Below are 17,974 nucleotides of genomic sequence, written 5' to 3'. Positions count from 1 at the left end.
GCTCCTGGGGGTGCTTGTGTAGGGTCTACAGCTTGCATTCGGTGTGGAAACACTTGTTAAACTCTACACTGAAGTGGTCTGGGTTTTTGTGAATGTATGTTAGACTTACCCAGTTATTCTCTTATTTTACCATCTTTTTGGACAGTTCTGTTTTTATTCTCCCATTTCGGAGTTCAACAAAGGAGACGTTCTTCCTGCATGTGTTGCGAATCCTTATTACAGAGAAATGCACTTTTTCCAAATCATACAGAGTTAACTTCCATTCAATTATTTAAGTCTCACTATATCAGAATATTTTCAGGAGGTCAAACATGACCTGTGGGATGTTTTTATAAGAAAGTGAAAAACGATTTTTTGCAAAGTTGTTGAAGCTTGCTTAAAATTGTCAATGCTCAGTTTTAGAAAGTGTTTTGTAAACTGTGAGCTTTAACAATGTATGCTTTTTAATTCTGCACCTGGGTATGCTTTATAATTCCGCACCCGGAGGTTCACTTTCAACATATATCAAAGGAATGTTGTAGTCACACACATTACAGATAATCTGAGATGGCAAATCTGAATATGTTGCAGGAATCCATGCATGTTGCAATTTGTGAGGTTTATTTGAAAATTATTTACATATCCCATAATATTTACGCTCTGCTTGGTCGTGTCTTTTTCAGCACCTCGCCATTGTCTGTAACTAATACAGTGTTACTGTTTGTCTATAAAATGAGAGAACAAGGTTGTAACTACCTCCATAACACTGTTTCTAGCACAGCAATTATGCTTCGCGGAAGGTAATCTCCTAGAATTAGGGAACTTAGAATTTAGCCACTTTGGAAAGTTTCATATGTGTTGTGATTTCTTACGCAGAGTCGTGAAGACAGTGGCTGTGAAGATTCTGAAGAACGAGGCTAATGACCCGGCTCTTAAAGATGAGTTATTAGCAGAAGCGAACGTCATGCAGCAGCTCGATAACCCTTACATCGTGCGCATGATTGGGATATGTGAAGCCGAGTCCTGGATGCTGGTCATGGAGATGGCAGAACTGGGTCCACTCAATAAATATTTACAGCAGAACAGGTATGTTTTGGTCCCCCAGGAGCTGATGCTGTGGTGGGGCAGGGCCCGCCTGCCCGGTGTATGTCATAGCCCGATGGCTATGTTGGCCCACACTCAGGGACCTTGAGGGAAGAGAGTTGTAGTCTTTGGATCAAAAGCTCTTTTAGCTCTTATTGTGCTCAGAAAAACTCTAGTCCAACAATTTGGTCTTCATTCTCCTTTGCTCACTCTATATTGTTCGGCCTCAGAATATCCTGGCAATCAGTCTCTCCTCACTAGGCAGAACATGCCATACCTAGTGAGAGAAATATTAAAATAAACGTTTTAAAAGGGAGTAACAGTGATTGATGTCTTATGCGTCTGGCTGACCTCTACGTTCCTACGAGTAATTCTGAAAATAACTGTTGCTGTTAATGGATTACAAGCATTGGTGGGGGATTCATGCTGTGCTCATTTACAGCCATTGTTGAGATGGATGAAGTCACGTGGGCTAAGTCTTAATAATAGCCACTGATCACTTGGTCCCAGTTGATACATTACGCGTGTACTCTACTTAGATTGTGCCTCTAATCAGCATAGGAGGGAAGAGGTGCCGTTAGCCCCACTTCGCAGGTAAGAAACTGAGACTCAGAGGTGGTTTTGTTACCTGTCCAATGTTGGAACAAGGATTCCAACCAAAGCCTGTCTGTCCATGAGTCAGGTCTGTCCACCTCAATTATACTGCAGTTCAATTCAATCCATGCAATTCAGAGCACACCTTGAAAATCGTATCAGTTGAATACCAGGATAACGGTGCTCAGTTCTGAGCAGCTGTAAGCTAACAAGGTTGTCACCACTTGTTACTCTTAAGGAAAATAGGAAATGAGAGGATCCCTCCGCGTGCACGAAGAGCATGGTTGGCTGGTCCCAGACGGACTGCAGTCCACCATCACTAAAGACACGTCTATAACTTTCAGGCACGTCAAGGATAAGAACATCATAGAGCTGGTCCATCAGGTTTCTATGGGAATGAAATATCTGGAGGAGTGCAATTTTGTGCACAGAGATCTGGCTGCAAGAAATGTATTGCTGGTCACTCAACATTATGCCAAGATTAGTGATTTCGGACTTTCCAAAGCACTTCGTGCTGATGAAAACTACTATAAGGTAGGAATAATTTCACCATTATGCAAAGCAGGTGGTGAGAATCTGAAATGCAAGTGTTTGTGTTCTTTATTTGATTATGATAGGATTTCAAGAAGCAATTTACCTATCGAATTTGCCTATGTAAAAAATGTTCTTGTTAAGCTTTGATTATGTTGTTCTCTAAAATGAAAATACTCTAATATATCACAACTTGAGTTTACTCTGAATAGTATTTTCCAAACTATATTCCTGGGAACAAAAAGGAATCAAAGTATTAATTGATAATTCGTTAAAACACACACACACACAAGAATAGAATTCCTTCCTTAAATTACTTTGGAAAAATGTGTTGAACAGGTTGATCCTTGTAGGATTTCTCAGAGCCCCCCCTCAACCCCCCAGATGAACTGATAGCAACTAAAGGAAGGGAAAAACATAAGAAAGTCTCATATGAACTCAGTCACAGTGTGTATGTTGAGTCTAGGTTGATCAACTAGAAAATGTAATGGGAATGAAACTCAGATAGTGAAAGAGGGGGCCAAGAACAGATTTCCAACTCTCCAGGTCCCTGGGAGAGTCCAGCATTCTCAGAAATAGACGGCCCACCCTGAAGCTCTCACTTGAGGATGGCAGGATGGGGGCCGTGGGATTGCCCTGGGCTCCACACCCTGGAGTGCCGGGTCCCCCACTCACCCACCCACTCACTTCTCTCTGGGACGGCTGCCGTGTTCGGCAGATGGGGACAGTGGGTCTTGGCCGGCTAGGGACTGGCATAAAGGATGAGCAGCAAGAGCAGAGCTGTCCAGCAGTACTCCATCCTCCAGAGAGAAGCTGGCCCCAGAGCAGAGCCCCTTCAGAGATGAGCCACCGTTAGAAAAGCACCGAGTGAGCCCTTCACAGACACTGCAGGGAAGTGAAGCAGAGGAAACGGCAGCCTAGAGGGACAAACCCAAGCACGCCCGAGAAAAGCAGATGTTCCGTCCGGAGGTGCTTTGGAACACACGCTTCATCATGATAATTAAAAAGAGAGGAAAATCTAGACTGAAACTAGGACTCCAAGAGGACACAGAGAGGTTGAGATAACAAATCGTCCCCAAACTTAGTCATTAACACAATACCAAGTGTTAATTTACTCACAGTTCCGCGGCGTGGGCGGGGCGTGGTGGGGTGGCGCATCTCCGAGGCTCACGGTGTCTCGGGGGCGGTCCCAGGAGGGTGGGAGGATCCACTCCCACTCTGCTCACTCACACAGCTAGAGCCTGATCTCACATGGGCCGGGGCCTGGGCCCTCCGCTGGGCTGTACCCAGCTCACCTGCACGTGGCCTCTCCACGTGGCCTTGCCTTCCTCACAGCATGGCGGCTGGGTCCGGAGAGCAGGTTACTCACAAGGCAGGAAGTGAGGCTGCCCCTAAGGCCGGGGCCCACGAACTGCCTCAGAGTCATATCCACCCTGTGCTACAGGTCAGAGCATCCACAGCCCACCCAGATGCAAGGGAGGGAGAAGGACAGACCCCACCCCTAGTGAGGACGAACGTTAACACGAAGGCCAATGTCTAAAACTGCCAAGATACTCAACAGCATACTGTTGAAAAGGAAACCAGTGACTCTCTGAAAATTAATGAAGCAGAGGAAGAAAATATTGAAGACACTAGAGAAATACAAGCCAAAGGATCTGAACCAAGATAGTGGGGTAGGAGATCCCAGCCTCCATCCCCTGACAAAGATCAAAAATTAGATAGCCATCCTTGAAGGAGACCGCCCTGGGAGAGCTTGGGAATCCACTTTAGAAAAAGCTTCAGCAACACAGGGCAACAACAAACCTCAGAATAGCTACACAGAAAGAGATGGGAGAACAGCGCCATTTTACCTGCCCTAGCCCATCCATGAAAATGGAAACAAAAAGTAGCAGGAGTAGCTATATTTATAGCAAACAAAATAGACTTGAAGTCAAAATCTGTAACAAGAAACAAAGAACGTCATCATATAATAATGATGGCGTCAATTCATTAAGAAGTTATAACAATTCTAAATATATATACACCCAACGTTGGGGAACTTTCTGAATTTAACCTGAGTAAACAAATACTAACATATCTGAAGGGAGAAATATACAACTATACAATAGTAGTAAGGATTTTCAGTACCCCACTTTTATCTATGGATAGGTCATTCAGACAGAAAATCCATAAGGAATCATTGGACTTGAACTATACTTTAGGCCAAATGGATCTTAACAGAATTCACAGGTGAATTCTGCCAAACATTTAAAGGAGAATTAATGCCAGTCCTTCTCAGACTCTTCCAAAAAATGGAAGAAGAGGAAACATGCTCAAACTCATTTTCCAAAGCCAGCATTACCGTGATCCCAAGGCCAGATAAGGACAGTACCACAAAAGAAAACTATAGGCCAAAATCCCTGCTGAACATACATGCAAAAATTCACAATAAAATACTGGCAAACTGACTTCAGCAACATTAAAAGAATCATACACCACAATCAGGTGGGATTTATCCTGGGATGCAAGGATGGTTCAACATCTGCAAAACAATAAATGTGGTACACTGCATTAATAGAATGAAAGATAAAAATCATATGGTCATCTCAATAGATGCAGGAAAAGCATTTGACAGATTCCAGTATCCTTTAACGATGAATACTTTCAACAAAGTGGGTATAGAAGGAACATGCCTCAACACAATAAAGGCGTATATCACAAGCCCACTGCTCACATCAGACTCAATGGAGAAAGATTGAAAGCTCTTCCTCGAAGATCAGGAACAAGGGAAGGATTCCACTCATACCACTCCTACAGTATGGAGGTTCCTCAAAAAGTTAAAAATAGAGCTACCCTATGACCCAGCAAATTACACTACTAAGTATTTATCCAAAGGATACAACCATAGTGATTAGAAGGGGCACATGCACCCTAATATTTATAGCAGTAATGTCCACAACACATGGTTAAGGAGAAGAATTAAAAAGTAAAGTGCAAACCATAGGTCCTAACTTCTCTACCTCCCAAAAGATATATGTTACCTATCTGTACTTGGATATAGACTTTTTTCTGGAAAGATTCAGGAAAAATGATCAAACGTGCCCATCTCTATGGAGGAAGATTTGAAGTTGGTGGAGAGAGACTTCACTTTTCGACATATTTAGGACTCGTCAAAGGGTCATCTTTGTATCACCTCAAAATTCAAATTAAAATTGAAATAATAGAAAAGACTAAATTGTTCACAACTTTGGAAACCAGAATCTAAAAATAATGCATTACATGATTGAGACAGAAGGGTAATCAGAGTGTCATTTACAGACACCCATGGTGCCTGTGGTCTCAGAGCGATGTCCCGGGCTGGGCCCCTGCTGACCCACTGTAGGGCAGCCCCCCTCCCTCCCTCCCCCCAAGGGTGCTTGTTAGCGTGACCTCCCCAGGAGGCAGCCGGACTGACTTACTCACCGAACTCCAAGCCCCAGAGGAAAGAGTTTCTGCTGGGCACAATTTTGATCTCCTTACTACCCCTTGCTTTTTTAAATTAGAAAGTTGAAAACATTTTTGGAGTGCTGGGCTGTCTCCGTCGGTGGAGCGTGGGACGCTTAATCTCAGGGTTGTGAGTTCGAACCTCATGTTGGGTGTAGAGATCACTTAAAAATAAAATCTTAAAAAAGAGAAAAGTTTAAAGCATTTTTAAAGCCATACTAGCAGTTTGTGACAAAATAATTAACGTTGGCTGAAAGCTGCCGACAAGTACCTAGTAATAGTTAACTATTCTTGGGAATGGCCCAGTATTTCTTGGAGGACAACCATAAAGCTAAAATTCAGGCTGGGTTCTTGTGTTGGCACAACAAGCCCCATGAAGCTGTGAGTAGCCAAAGGAAGAGGCGAGAGAAAAAGACAGAACGGCACAAGAAATACAGCCTGAATCTTAAAAAATATAATGAAATCTTAAAACTTTAATTTTGTTTAAGATTTAAATATCTATTTTTAAGATTCGGACCAAATACACACATGCAGACATGCACAGGGCATTTCGTGAGTCATTTTATTCCTGTCTTTTTCATTATTTGGTTAACACACATCAATTTTATTTGTTGACATAAATTTTACCATCTGAACTATTTTTAAGTGTGCAGTTCAGTCATGTTAAGAACGTTCCCTGTGCTTACAACCACTCTCCAGAATTCTCTGAAACTCTGTCCTCATTAGATAGCGACTCCCCCTGTCCTGCTCGAGCCCCCCAGTCCCTGGCGATCGTCCCTGTGACTTGGACCCTCTAGGGGCCTCGGGTGAGTGCTTTCATGCAGTATTAGTACTGCAGGGACTTGGCCCGGCTGATTTCCCCGAGCCTGATGTCCTCAGGCTCCATCCATGCTGTTCCGTGCGCCAAAAGTCCCTTCCCGTTGGAGGCCGGGTGCTACTCCATTGCGTGGATATGGATGGACCTGCTGTTTATCCAGTCCTCCGGCGGGGGATGCATGGGGGCCGCGCAGCGTTTGCTGCTGTGAACCCGGGCGTCCACAGCCCTGTTGTCACCGAGGGTCTCTGCCTGCTTTGCTCTCAGGCCCAGACCCACGGGAAGTGGCCGGTGAAGTGGTACGCTCCAGAGTGCATCAACTACTACAAGTTCTCCAGCAAGAGCGACGTCTGGAGCTTCGGCGTGTTGATGTGGGAGGCGTTCTCCTACGGGCAGAAGCCCTATCGGGTGAGCTCCTGCTGTTTGGGTTCTAGCTATGTGGCCAGCCCAACGGACAAGCCCCGGATGATTGTCACAGGACGCCGGAAATCACAAACTCGTAAAATCTGGGCTCCCTGTCTGAGTCTTTCACTGTCTTTTGACAGTGAGCAGTGGATATGGCCTCCGTTTATTCTAAACTGAAAAAAAAATGTGATATTAACTGAACAGCGGACTTAGTTTCATTGTGCATTACACATATAAATACACATAAAAGAGACCCACGTCGACATTATAATTAGAGTGGAAATAGAGATATTCATATATATATATATGTTTAAATATATATATATTTATATTATATATATTATATATTAAATATATATATATTTATATTATATTTTTATAATATATATAATTTATATTATATATTTTATATATATATGTTTAAATATGATATATATAAAATATATATTTATATATATTTATTAACTGGCAGTTCAGTTAAATATTTTAGTTTTTTTTTAATTTTTTTTTTAAAGATTTTATTTATTTTTTTGACAGAGAGACACAGCGAGAGAGGGAACACAAGCAGGGGGAGTGGGAGAGGGAGAAGCAGGCTCCCCGCCGAGCAGGGAGCCCGATGCGGGGCTCGATCCCAGGACCCTGGGATCATGACCTGAGCTGAAGTCAGATGCTTAACTGAGCCACCCAGGCGCGCCTATTTATTTATTTATTTTTAAAGATTTTATTTATTTATTTGAGAGAGAGAGCACGAGGGCGGGGAGGGGCAGAGGGAGAAGCAGACTCCCCACTGAGCAGGGAGCCTGATGCGGGGCTCGATCCCAGGACCCTGGGATCAGGACCTGAGCCGAAGGCAGACGCTTAATGGCTGAGCCACCTGGGCGCCCCAAATATTTTAGATTTTTTAAAATCAAAATATGCATACCAAAAAGGGTACCTGTGCTAGAATACAGCTTGATGAATTTTCACAAACAGGTGTGCCCATGAAACCAGCCCCCAGATGATGAACAGAAGGCCCCCCGTGCCCCCTGCACGCACAAGCTGTCCCCCAAGGGTAACCCCGTCTGACTTCTAGATCATGGGTTAGGGGCTCCTGTGTGTGTACTTTTTATAAGTGAAATTGTGCAGTGTGCACTTTTGCCTCTTTGGGGCGGGGGTAAGACTTACCTGTTGTGTTTTGTTTTGTTTTGCTGAACGCTGCCTTAAACAAACTCGGGTATGTTTTGTATTTTAGGGCATGAAAGGCAGTGAAGTTTCGGCTATGCTGGAGAAAGGAGAGAGGATGGGGTGCCCCGCGGGGTGTCCAAGGGAGATGTACGAGCTGATGAAGCTGTGCTGGACGTATGAGTGAGTACCCAGCGTGCCCTGCAGTTTATGCAAAGGCCCTGGGGCAGGTGGGAAGGCCCTGGAAAGTAACGGCGCCTCGGTCTTTCCGTGAACCAGGACTGTGCTCCCTTCTAAACAAAGAGCGGTGGGGTGGCTTGCTTCCCGGACCAGGCGCTCCTATTCTCCGGTCTAAAGAATAAGTTTAGACGATGAGCTCTGATCCAGGGTCTCTAAACTTAAGTGTAGATGGTACCAGCTGGGGGTGAGGGCGGTCAGCGTAGAAAGGCGTTGGCGGAGTCCGGGCTGCTGCTGTGTTGCACTTTTGGCAGCAGGGGCTGGCGGAGTATCATACTTGCCCGATTCCTGACCACCCTTCCAGGCAAGACCAGGGGTGTCGTCCAGGTCTCAGGGGGATCGGCCAGGGGAGCGCTTCCCCAGAAGTGACTCAGACCTCGGACAGTGGCCCTGAGCGTCTGCCGCGTGCAGTCATGCGTCCTGCCTGGGGGAGCGCGTGTGATGTTATAGGCTGGTGGTGTTCGGGGCAGCTCAGTGGGCCATAGACGTGCACCACAGCTGACAGTCAGGGACGCGGCCTTTGACCTCGCCCGGATCGGTGGCCTGTGCGTGGGCCGTGGGGAGCCCCCGAGCCTGGTCTCCGTGTCTCTGACCCCGGCGTGTGCCTGTGCGCCCTCGGAGCTCCGAGGTGCTGTGGGTCTGTGATCTAGAGGAGCCGTGTTCTTGCCCTTCCGTGGCCTCAATACTTAGGGTCAGGTTTGCTGTCAGAGACGCGGGCTGATGGAGCAGGAGCATCTGGAGGGTGAGGAATATTCCAAGTGCTTTCAGATGCCGCCAGGGATTCTGTAACTCCCTGAGGACCATCGTCCACTACAGCTGGGAGTGGAAGTAAAGAATGCCATCATTATCTAGAAGGGACTCAGGGTCCGCCCCCAGGGCAGAGGGCGGATGTTTCCCTGGCTGACGCTGTGGACACAGTCCAGGGAAGAGGCCTTTGGCAGGGGTCCGACGGAGCCGCTGGGGACAGCCCAGGCTTGTTCTAGCATCCAGCAAGCACCGTGCACCCTGCATGGCTTTGGAGACCCCGCAGGCTGTGAGGATTCTTTGGGAGCTGACCTCCAGGTTGGAAATGAGCTCACAATGCCTTCCCTCTGTGCACTTGGGTCCCAGCCTCTGGCCTAAGCGACCTCTCCTTCCCAAGGACACTGGGTCGGGTGACCCCCAGCAGCAGGGCGAGGCCACGGGTCAGGCGCAGCCCTGGGGGAGGGCACTTACTAGAAGTAAGTAAACTTGTAGAAGTACCTTCTCCTCCTGTGGAAGATTTCACTTCCTCCGGGAAGAATACTCTTGAAATCATTCTGAGACACATTTTAAAACCTGAAATTAAAATCAGCTCTCAGGGAGGTCGTTAAAATTTGTGTTTTGGCATTTAATGCTAAGACTGACACATTTATTTCTGTCTGCTGTCTTTTGTGTTTGCCAATGAGTAAGGCAAGGGTGGGCGGGAGGGGGCTCGGGGCGGGGGCGGGTGTGAGGGGTGGGCCCCGTGGGGTGGGGCAGCCAGGGCGCCACCTTCTGCCGCAGCTCCCGCCTGGCTCGGGGGCCGTGAGCCTGCCCAAGCCGCTCAGCACCAGGCGCGCTCTTCCTGTGACTCAGGGCATCCGGAGCGGGCGCTCTGCCCACCTGTCCCTGCGGGACCCGAACAGCTCCTTGCACCATTATTGGCCGCATGGTCCCCAAAGGGAGGACACACAGGGGACACAGGGCTCCTGAGTACTCACCAGACCTGGGGTGTGTGTGCTCACCGGGAGGCTGCGGTTACATCAGAGTGAGGCCTACAGGCAGGGACGTCTTTCCCCCGGCTTCCAACCCAAGCATGCGCTCTGGTGAGTTCCATGTCGCTAACGGAGAACCAGCCACAGGATTTAAGTATCAGCCAGGTAAAAGCAGTGATGGCAGTCCATGCCCGAGATGAGAAATGATGAGTCCTTATCAGTCTTGGATTCGTTTTCCAGCAAAGCTGTATTTCTGAACGTTCAGGTTCTTCTGGTAATGACCCGACATAGGGTAGAGGACAGGACGGGGGGTTCGGAGACTCGATCTCAATGTAAGTAGTGAGATGATGTGCCCTTGAATGACAAAGCACCCTTTTCTTGGGCACGGCCACCAAGGAGCCCTTAGACACCAGGCGATGGTCTGGCAGCCAGGTCCCTGTCCAGGGCCCTCAGGGCGACGCCTGGCCAGGGCCACCGGCAGCCGCTGCATTCACCCAGCCTTCCCTGCGGTCCCACAGTGTGTCCTGGAGCAACATTCTGGGCACTTTCCAGGGCGGGGGCCGGAACCCTGTGCAGGCGGACATCCCCCCTGGCTCTCTGGTTTTGCGGAGGGGAACAAGGCATTCCGAGCAGCACGTGCAGAGGTCGCACTGAGGGCAGGGGGCAAGTCAGGGCCAGGAAGGGAAGATGGGCCCCGAGGGAAATGGGGAGCAGCAGGGCTGGGGGCTTTGGCTGTGTTTTACAGAGTCAGTGTATGGCCTGTAATTAGGGATGCCAGTGGGAAAAACCCTTGCTAATCGGGAGAAGTTGGGTCTCTTCACCCTGAAAAATGGGCTCCTGCCTAATGGAAAAAAGCCCGGGACATTGAGGATCTCTGAGGTCGGGAATGATCTAGAGGGAGCTCGAAGTGCTGCTTAAAGATCAGTAAACCCGAGCAATGGGGTGACATTGCCTGGACCATCTGGAGGCCCGCCCCTGGCTCCCTGCTCGGCTCAGTGCCAAGTCTGTTCCCTCTGAGCACCCCGTTCCCTCTGAGCGCCCTGTCCCCTGAACGCCCCATCCGCTGAGCGCCCCGTCCGCTGAGCACCCCGTCCCCTGAGCGCCCCATCCGCTGAGCACCCCATCCCCTGAGAGCCCCCTCCCCTGAGCGTCCCGTCTGCTGAGCGCCCCGTCCCCTGAACGCCCCGTCCGCTGAGCGCCCTGTCCGCTGAGCACCCCGTCCCCTGAGCGCCCCGTCCGCTGAGCACCCCATCCCCTGAGCGCCCCCTCCCCTGAGCGCCCCGTCCGCTGAGCGCCCCATCCCCTGAGAGCCCCCTCCCCTGAGCGTCCCGTCTGCTGAGCACCCCGTCCCCTGAGTGCCCCCTCCCCTGAGCGCCCCGTCCCGAGAGCCCCGTCCGCTGAGCGCCCCAGTGTTCACGTGGCCCGCACTCACCATTGGAGGTGCTGTGTGCAAGCCACCATCCCATCCCCCGGGGCGGGGGTCAGCAAGCCTCGAGGAAGGCCCAGACCCTGCCCTGCTAGAGCCTACAGACGAGGGGAGGGGCGAACAGGCGATAAACAAGCTAAGGAACCCATGTGCTCTCAGAAGGTAATGAGTCCAGTGGCATTTCAGTGCCGAGGCCACGGCCCAGGAGGGTGTTGTACGTGTGAGTGGGGTCTTAGAATACCCCCCGTGTGCAGGTGCTTTCTCACACAAGGAGATGTAGCACCGGCCTGGGGCCCAGAAGCACATGGAGCTTCCGGAACCTGGTGGATTCCATGAAGCAAATACAGATGAGCCCCGTGTATTGTCCAAGCTTTTTGAGGCATTTTTTGTTGTTCTTGTTTTATCCATTCTAAACAGTCAACTAGGTGGATGAATCAATTAATACGTGATAGATGGCTAGACAGATGATGGATAGGTAAGTAGGTAGGTAGGCAGACACATACACACACACTTCAAGACTTACCACTGACACACTCTATTGACCCCCCTCCACGTATGTACCGGTGGACACTTACCTGGAGGAGGTCACGATCCTGGGCTGGCTGTGCTGGAGGACTAGGTGTTGGGAGGCAAACGTGCCACAGATTAGCCCCCCATAAGCCCGTGATCACGCATGACTATCTTTTGGTTAGAGGTTCACATTGGCCTCCATTGGGGAGTGGCGTCCCATCTGAGGACTGCAGGATAAGGGGCAGGGGTGCGGGCAATGAGGAAGGAGGGGCTGCTGGCTCGAGGACCCGAGCGGAGAAAGCCCCCCGAGGCCCCGGGAGGCCGAGCAGGCAGGTGGGGACAGACAGGGAGCTCACACACATGTAGGACGCTTGGCCACACTGGCTAAAGCTCAGCATCACGGCATCATGCTCAAGTGTCGAGGAGAGATCCCCTGGGAGGCCGGACCAGGTGTCCTTGCCGAGCGCCGGTCTGTATCCCTATGTCAGATGGTTTGCTTGGTGCCTGGCTGCTGGGTGGATGGAGACTCAGGAGCTCCGTGCATTTGGGTCCCCAGAGCTGGAGGGGAACGTTCGGTTTTGCAAAGATGATGAGGTGTGTTGTTTGACTGTAGAAGGAGGGAGGCTGTCCATCTGGGTAGACGCTGTGTCCACCTACGCTCCTGCACCCGGGCTTGGCCCCCAGCTCTCCTGGAGCACAGCTTGGTGGCCAGAGGCGTGGCCCCCTCCCACAGCAATGCCCAAGGTGGCCTGTGTCCCCAGCCAGACCGCAGACGGCTGTAAATTCCAGCAGTCCATTATGGTTTTTCCTTACTCTTGAAAGTTGTAGGTGAAACCATTTATTTTGATGGCATTTGACAAAACCCATTTGGGTTCCGTGAAAGCCACGCTCCTTGCAGTGGTGAGTGATTCTGGGTCCCCGTGAGCCTGCCCCCTGGCCGCCCCACCAGACCCACACGGAACCTCCTGAAATTCCAGTCTGAATGTGGACACTTCCCCCAGTGCGGCCTCAGGTTCTGTTTCACTTACTGGGCAACTTCACCCTCAGGCAGGATAGCCCCAAATCCCGCAATGTAAGCAAAATTACTTCCACGCCGGGGCAGGTTCTCACAGTTTTAAGAAATACTTCCTTTCAGCTGATGCTGTCCTGTGGGAGGAAGCAGAGAAGTCTATGACAAGTTTTGAGTTTAGTGCGAACCCGTATCAACAGCACGTTTTCAGAAAATCCAGAGCTATCCGACTGGGGTGCGGGAGAGGGTACTTTAAATTGTGTCCATCTCTTTCTAACAGGATTCCGAGTCCAACTTGAAATAGGTCTGGGGCCCATCGACCCACTAAGTACTTTTAGGCATGTTCTATTTTTGCTGGATCACAAGGACAGAGTCTCTGACCTGGGGCTCAAAGATCCCGACTCTGAGAGCAAAACGGCTCCACGCTGAAGGTGGACACGAGTCCGTGGGGAGCCTGCTGCAGGCCGGCGGGGCGCTGCGGGGGCTCCTGGCCGCCGGGTGCAGGGGCTTCCAGGGGGCAGGGCCCCAGGCACCTGTCGCGGGGGCTGGATCACAGCGCGTGCACGGACGGACAGACTGACAATAACGCGGGTCTTCCCTTTTCCAGGGTGGAGAAGAGACCCGGCTTTGAAAACGTGGAGCTGCGGCTGCGCAATTATTACTACGACGTGGTGAACTAAGGGCCCCGCGCCCTGCGCCGCTGCCGGGGGCCGGGGAGCGGTCACAGCAGAACCCACCCGACGCAGGGATTTCGAGAGCATCCACCTCCCTCTCTGCCGTCGGGAGAGCCAGCCTCGTGCGGGACATGCCCGTGACCGTTGTCCCCAAGGCCTGCCCCAGAGCACGCCCTCTGCAGAGCACACCCTCCCCGAGGAGCCCGGGAAGAAAGCCGGCAGGACCGGGGGGCCCGTGGATTCCGTTGTGTTTCTCGCCTGTGCGGTTTGAAGGGCAGGTTCCGCTGAGGGTCCGTGTGGGCATCTGAATCTGCAGCAGCCGGGAGGCGTCCCGGGCTCACCTGCACCGCCTGCCCTGCAGGGAAGGCGAGCGGAGCGGGTTTGGCTGCCCCCAGAACCTGGCGCCGACAGGTCCAAAGACTGAGCCCTCCCACAAAAAGCTTTCCTGGCCATGAAAGTGCTTTGAGGCTTTAAAAAAGAAAAGAAAAAACAAAAACAAAAACAAGCTGGACCAGTACAGTTTCTAAGCATGTAGCCAGTTAAAGGGGGGGAAGAAAGGTCTGGATACTGCATTTGCTCTGTGCGTTCTGAGACACAAGACTCAGATCCACGGGACAGATGGGGCTGTGGGCATGAACTGGCTTGGCGTGCCTTCCCCCCGAGAGCCTCTCTCCCGCACACCCTCCTGGGACTGTGCTTGCTTGGAGGTGGTGGAGGGGGGAGGGTGTCTGTCCTCTCGGGCCTGAGCAAGGACAGACGGCAGGTGCATCGGGCTGTCCTCTCCTTAGGGAGGTCCCAGCTCCCCTCCCCTAGACAGAGGGTACCTCCAGAATCCCCTGACTTTTCCTGTGTTCACAGCGGGGGTGGGGGGTGGGGACAACCCGGGGGCCAAGGTTGTTGGCCTGAGTTTCCTAAGGTTGTATTAATTCATAATAAAGCCACAGACCCTGAGCCTCGCCGCAAGCATGCCTGAGTGTGACTTTGGGTTGAAGATACGAGACTGGGAATTCTCAGCTAGCTCCCTAGTCTTAGCGGAGCCTTGAGTCGTGTGTGAGCTTATACAAGTCATCAGCCCATGTATGGCAGTTTGAAAGTCAGAGGGAGTTAGCTGTTATTCATAGGGCAGCTGAGACCCTGGGCTGGTGTCAGTCATACCGGAGACATTTTAAAGTGTACGTCCGGCCTGCTGTCGGGAGAGTTTCCCTTCTCATAGCAGGGCATCCAGGCACAGGGAAAAGCAGCAGTCAGCACCCTTGCTCAGCCAGGAGACATGAGTCACTCGTCGAACTGGTGGGAAGAAGCGTGTAGAACCCACCTGGGCTTTTTTGGAATCGTGCTAGCTGGTGGATTAATCATCTTGTTAAAGAGAGGGTCCCGGCGTGCTGAGCAGATACTCAAAACACGGGCAGCGTACATCAGAGTCCCTGAAATTAAAAAGCCGAGTGACAGAATCTCTGCGGGGGGCTGTCTGTGGATTTGGAGTCATGCCTGCAAGGTTGGACCGAGCGCTGGTGACCTCTGAGCCAGTGGTCGAGTCTCGGGCAGAGGCCGTGCATGGAAGGCTCCGTGATGTGAACGTGCGCAGTCTGGGAGGTGAGGATCCTCACTGGGCACTGGCCGTGGCTGGACCTCACGGGCCCGCCACCCTCCTGACGGTTCTCTCTCCCTGGGCCTGAGCGCCCTCCCCGTGCCTTCCCCTTCTGGTCCTTGTTCAGGGGCAGCAAGACGGCCTCTCGGACAGACACGCCACTCCGGCCAGAGCCAGTCACTGCTGGTGCAACACAGACCGTGTCCCCACCGGGGACAACTGTAATCCATTCTGCGGTGAGAGGGACTGCTTGTGGTTTTCAATGTGAGCGTGTCCCCACGTGGGCTGTCACCGGCCTCGCAGTTCCCCCAGCCCCCGGTGGCCGCCGCCCTGCCTGGATGTCCACGCGCGGAGGTGACTGCTGGGTCCTCCGCCCCCCGCCCCCCCACAGAGCACACGCCACCATTTCAGAAGAACAACTTTTTGTCACTGGACTTGTTTTTTTTTTAACTGTGATTTTTAAATAAAACTTTTAAATTAGCTTTGTGATGATTTTTCATGGATATTATTGGAATGCTGTAGGTTGCACTGTCAAATAAACAGTGTTAAGCAGCGTCGTTAAATGTGAAATGTGTTTTTTTTTTAAAATGCTAAGTGCCCAGTTGAGTCCTAAAAAGCCGGATGCACACAGATCCCTGGGAGCGGGTCCGGGAGCTTCTGTTGTGCAAAGGCCTACCGAGGAGGGGCCTGGTGGGCCGTGACCCCTGTTCCTGGGGGCTGCCCAAGGAGGGCCTGACAGCCCGCCTCGTACCCTCAGGGAAGAGGGTGATGATCCCTGAAATCCCCACAGGCGCCAGAGCCCGGCTGGGGGTTGTGGGCTTCCCTTTTCCACGTGAAGACAGCGTACGGGGCATCGGGGAGCAGAGGAATTCAGAGAGTCCCCATCTCCACCTGTTTTATTTATTTTATTTATTTATTTATTTATTTTTTAAAGATTTTATTCACTTGACAGAGAGAGACACAGCGAGAGAGGGAACACAAGCAGGCGGAGTGGGAGAGGGAGAAGCAGGCTTCCCGCCGAGCAGGGAGCCCAATGCGGGGCTCGATCCCAGGACCCCGGGATCATGACCTGAGCCGAAGGCAGACGCTTAACCGACTGAGCCACCCAGGCGCCCTATTTACTTATTTTTTAAAAGATTTTATTTATTTATTTGAGATAGCGTGAGAGTGAGCGAGAGAGCACAAGCTACGGGAGCAGCAGAGGGAGAGGGAGAAGCAGGATCTCCATTGAGCAGGGACCTCTATGCGGGACTCCATCCCAGGACCCCGGGATCATGACCCGAGCCGAAGGCAGACGCCCAACCGACTGAGCCACCCAGGCGCCCCCTCCACCTGTTTTAAAGGGGGTTGCACACCACACTCATACGCTCCCATAAACCTGTGCACACCACATATGTACGCGCACCACATGCACACATGCCTACATATCGCTCACAGGTAGACGCACACACCACACAAACATACACACCACACGCTGAACCCTACTCCCAGTGACCCTCTAAATGCCAGTGGGGCAGTCGTCCTGCCGCGGGGATGCGCTGCTGGCTCTTTTTGTCTCTGCCTCCTCCTTAGGCGCGGGGTGGAGCGTCGGTGCCTCTCCTGGCCACCAGCCTCCCTCGGGGACCCGCTGAAGGGCCTCCTGCTGCCGGCAGGCAGAGTCTGGAGGCCTGTGTGGGCCGGCCTCACAGTCCCGTGGTGGCCCCGAGACCGGGACAGCCGCGAGACGGGGGCGACACAGAGCGGGCTCGTCAAGTGGCAGTGGTAAGAGTATGGTCAGCTGGTCCCCAGCGCCAACCGTAGCGGGTCCCCTACACTAGGGGAGGCTCACCCACCGACCTGCGTGGACACCTGTGAGTACAGATGCACAGGCCATGGGCCCGGCTCTGAAAATATCAGGGGGAGCCCCACCTCGTGGGGACCCGAGGGCCAGCTGGGTGGTGACCCAGGAAGCCAGCGACCTTGACTCTGAGCCTCCGACCCCGGGGGAGGGCTCAGGAACCACAGCGCCACGGAGGCACGGACATGAGACAGATCTGTCGCTAAGTGAGCTCGGGCAGAGGGGCTTGAGACCTGCGCTTGCGGTTCCAGGGAGTGGACAGACTTCAGAGCTAGCCGATGAACGCATTCTCGGTTCAGGGAAGGAAGAAGCCTTTGCCGAGAGCCAGAATGAGAGTTTGCTTTCCTGCACGCTCTGTTAGGGTAGGGGTAGACGGTGCTGGACGCTGCTCGTGGTCTGGGGAATGGTGGCCAGGGACAGCGGGTCCTACTGAGTCCCGCATGTTCTCCGGGGATGGGAGCCAGGCAGAGGCGGAGCCCAGCCCTGCTTCTGCACCTGTGAGTCTGACGGAACGGCTCGGGCAGCTCAGCTCGCCCTGCCCGGGAAGGGCCCCGGTGCCAGGCAGCCCACTTGCAGTTTGAGGAGCTGGGCAACAAAGACCTTTCCACGCGCTCTTGCCAGCTCAGCGTTTCCCCGACTTCTTGGACCGCAGACCTGCCGCTGTGCTCGTTAGCAAGACGGAGCTGGTGTTCCACACACAGGCCGGGAAACCGCACACGAGGGAGGCGGCTCTCCTGGGGACCCGGGGCGCGTGTGGGGAGCTAATTCCATCCCTGACATCAGCCGGGGAGGCCATTCGCTGCGCTGTTAGCTGAAGAACCAGCCCTGTCCTGATCTCAAACGTCGGCTGCTTACACACACCATGTTCTCGCTGTCTCTCTCTCTCTCTAACACACACAGGATACATATAAGCAATCACTCCTTCAAAAGAAAAAAAAGAAGAAATGGT

General features: G+C 52.0%; 1 protein-coding gene across 1 annotated transcript in view; it reads left to right on the top strand.

Moving 5' to 3' along the window:
* SYK (spleen associated tyrosine kinase) overlaps positions 1–15,727 on the top strand; it is a 77,673-nt gene extending 61,946 nt beyond the window's left edge. The window contains exons 10-14 of the mRNA XM_035029193.1: positions 856–1,065; positions 2,001–2,190; positions 6,731–6,871; positions 8,100–8,212; positions 13,534–15,727. Of these exons, the coding sequence (XP_034885084.1) occupies positions 856–1,065; positions 2,001–2,190; positions 6,731–6,871; positions 8,100–8,212; positions 13,534–13,606 (727 nt within the window). The 3' untranslated portion in view covers positions 13,607–15,727. The remainder of the gene's footprint in view (positions 1–855; positions 1,066–2,000; positions 2,191–6,730; positions 6,872–8,099; positions 8,213–13,533) is intronic.
* The last annotated feature ends 2,247 nt before the right edge of the window (positions 15,728–17,974 follow it).

Source organism: Mirounga leonina, unplaced genomic scaffold (genome assembly GCF_011800145.1).
Source record: "Mirounga leonina isolate KUSES-001 unplaced genomic scaffold, KU_Mleo_1.0 Mir_224, whole genome shotgun sequence".
In the NCBI taxonomy this organism is placed as follows: domain Eukaryota; kingdom Metazoa; phylum Chordata; class Mammalia; order Carnivora; family Phocidae; genus Mirounga; species Mirounga leonina.
Note: the sequence above shows the minus strand (reverse complement) of the source record. Positions and strands in the feature narration are given on the sequence as shown.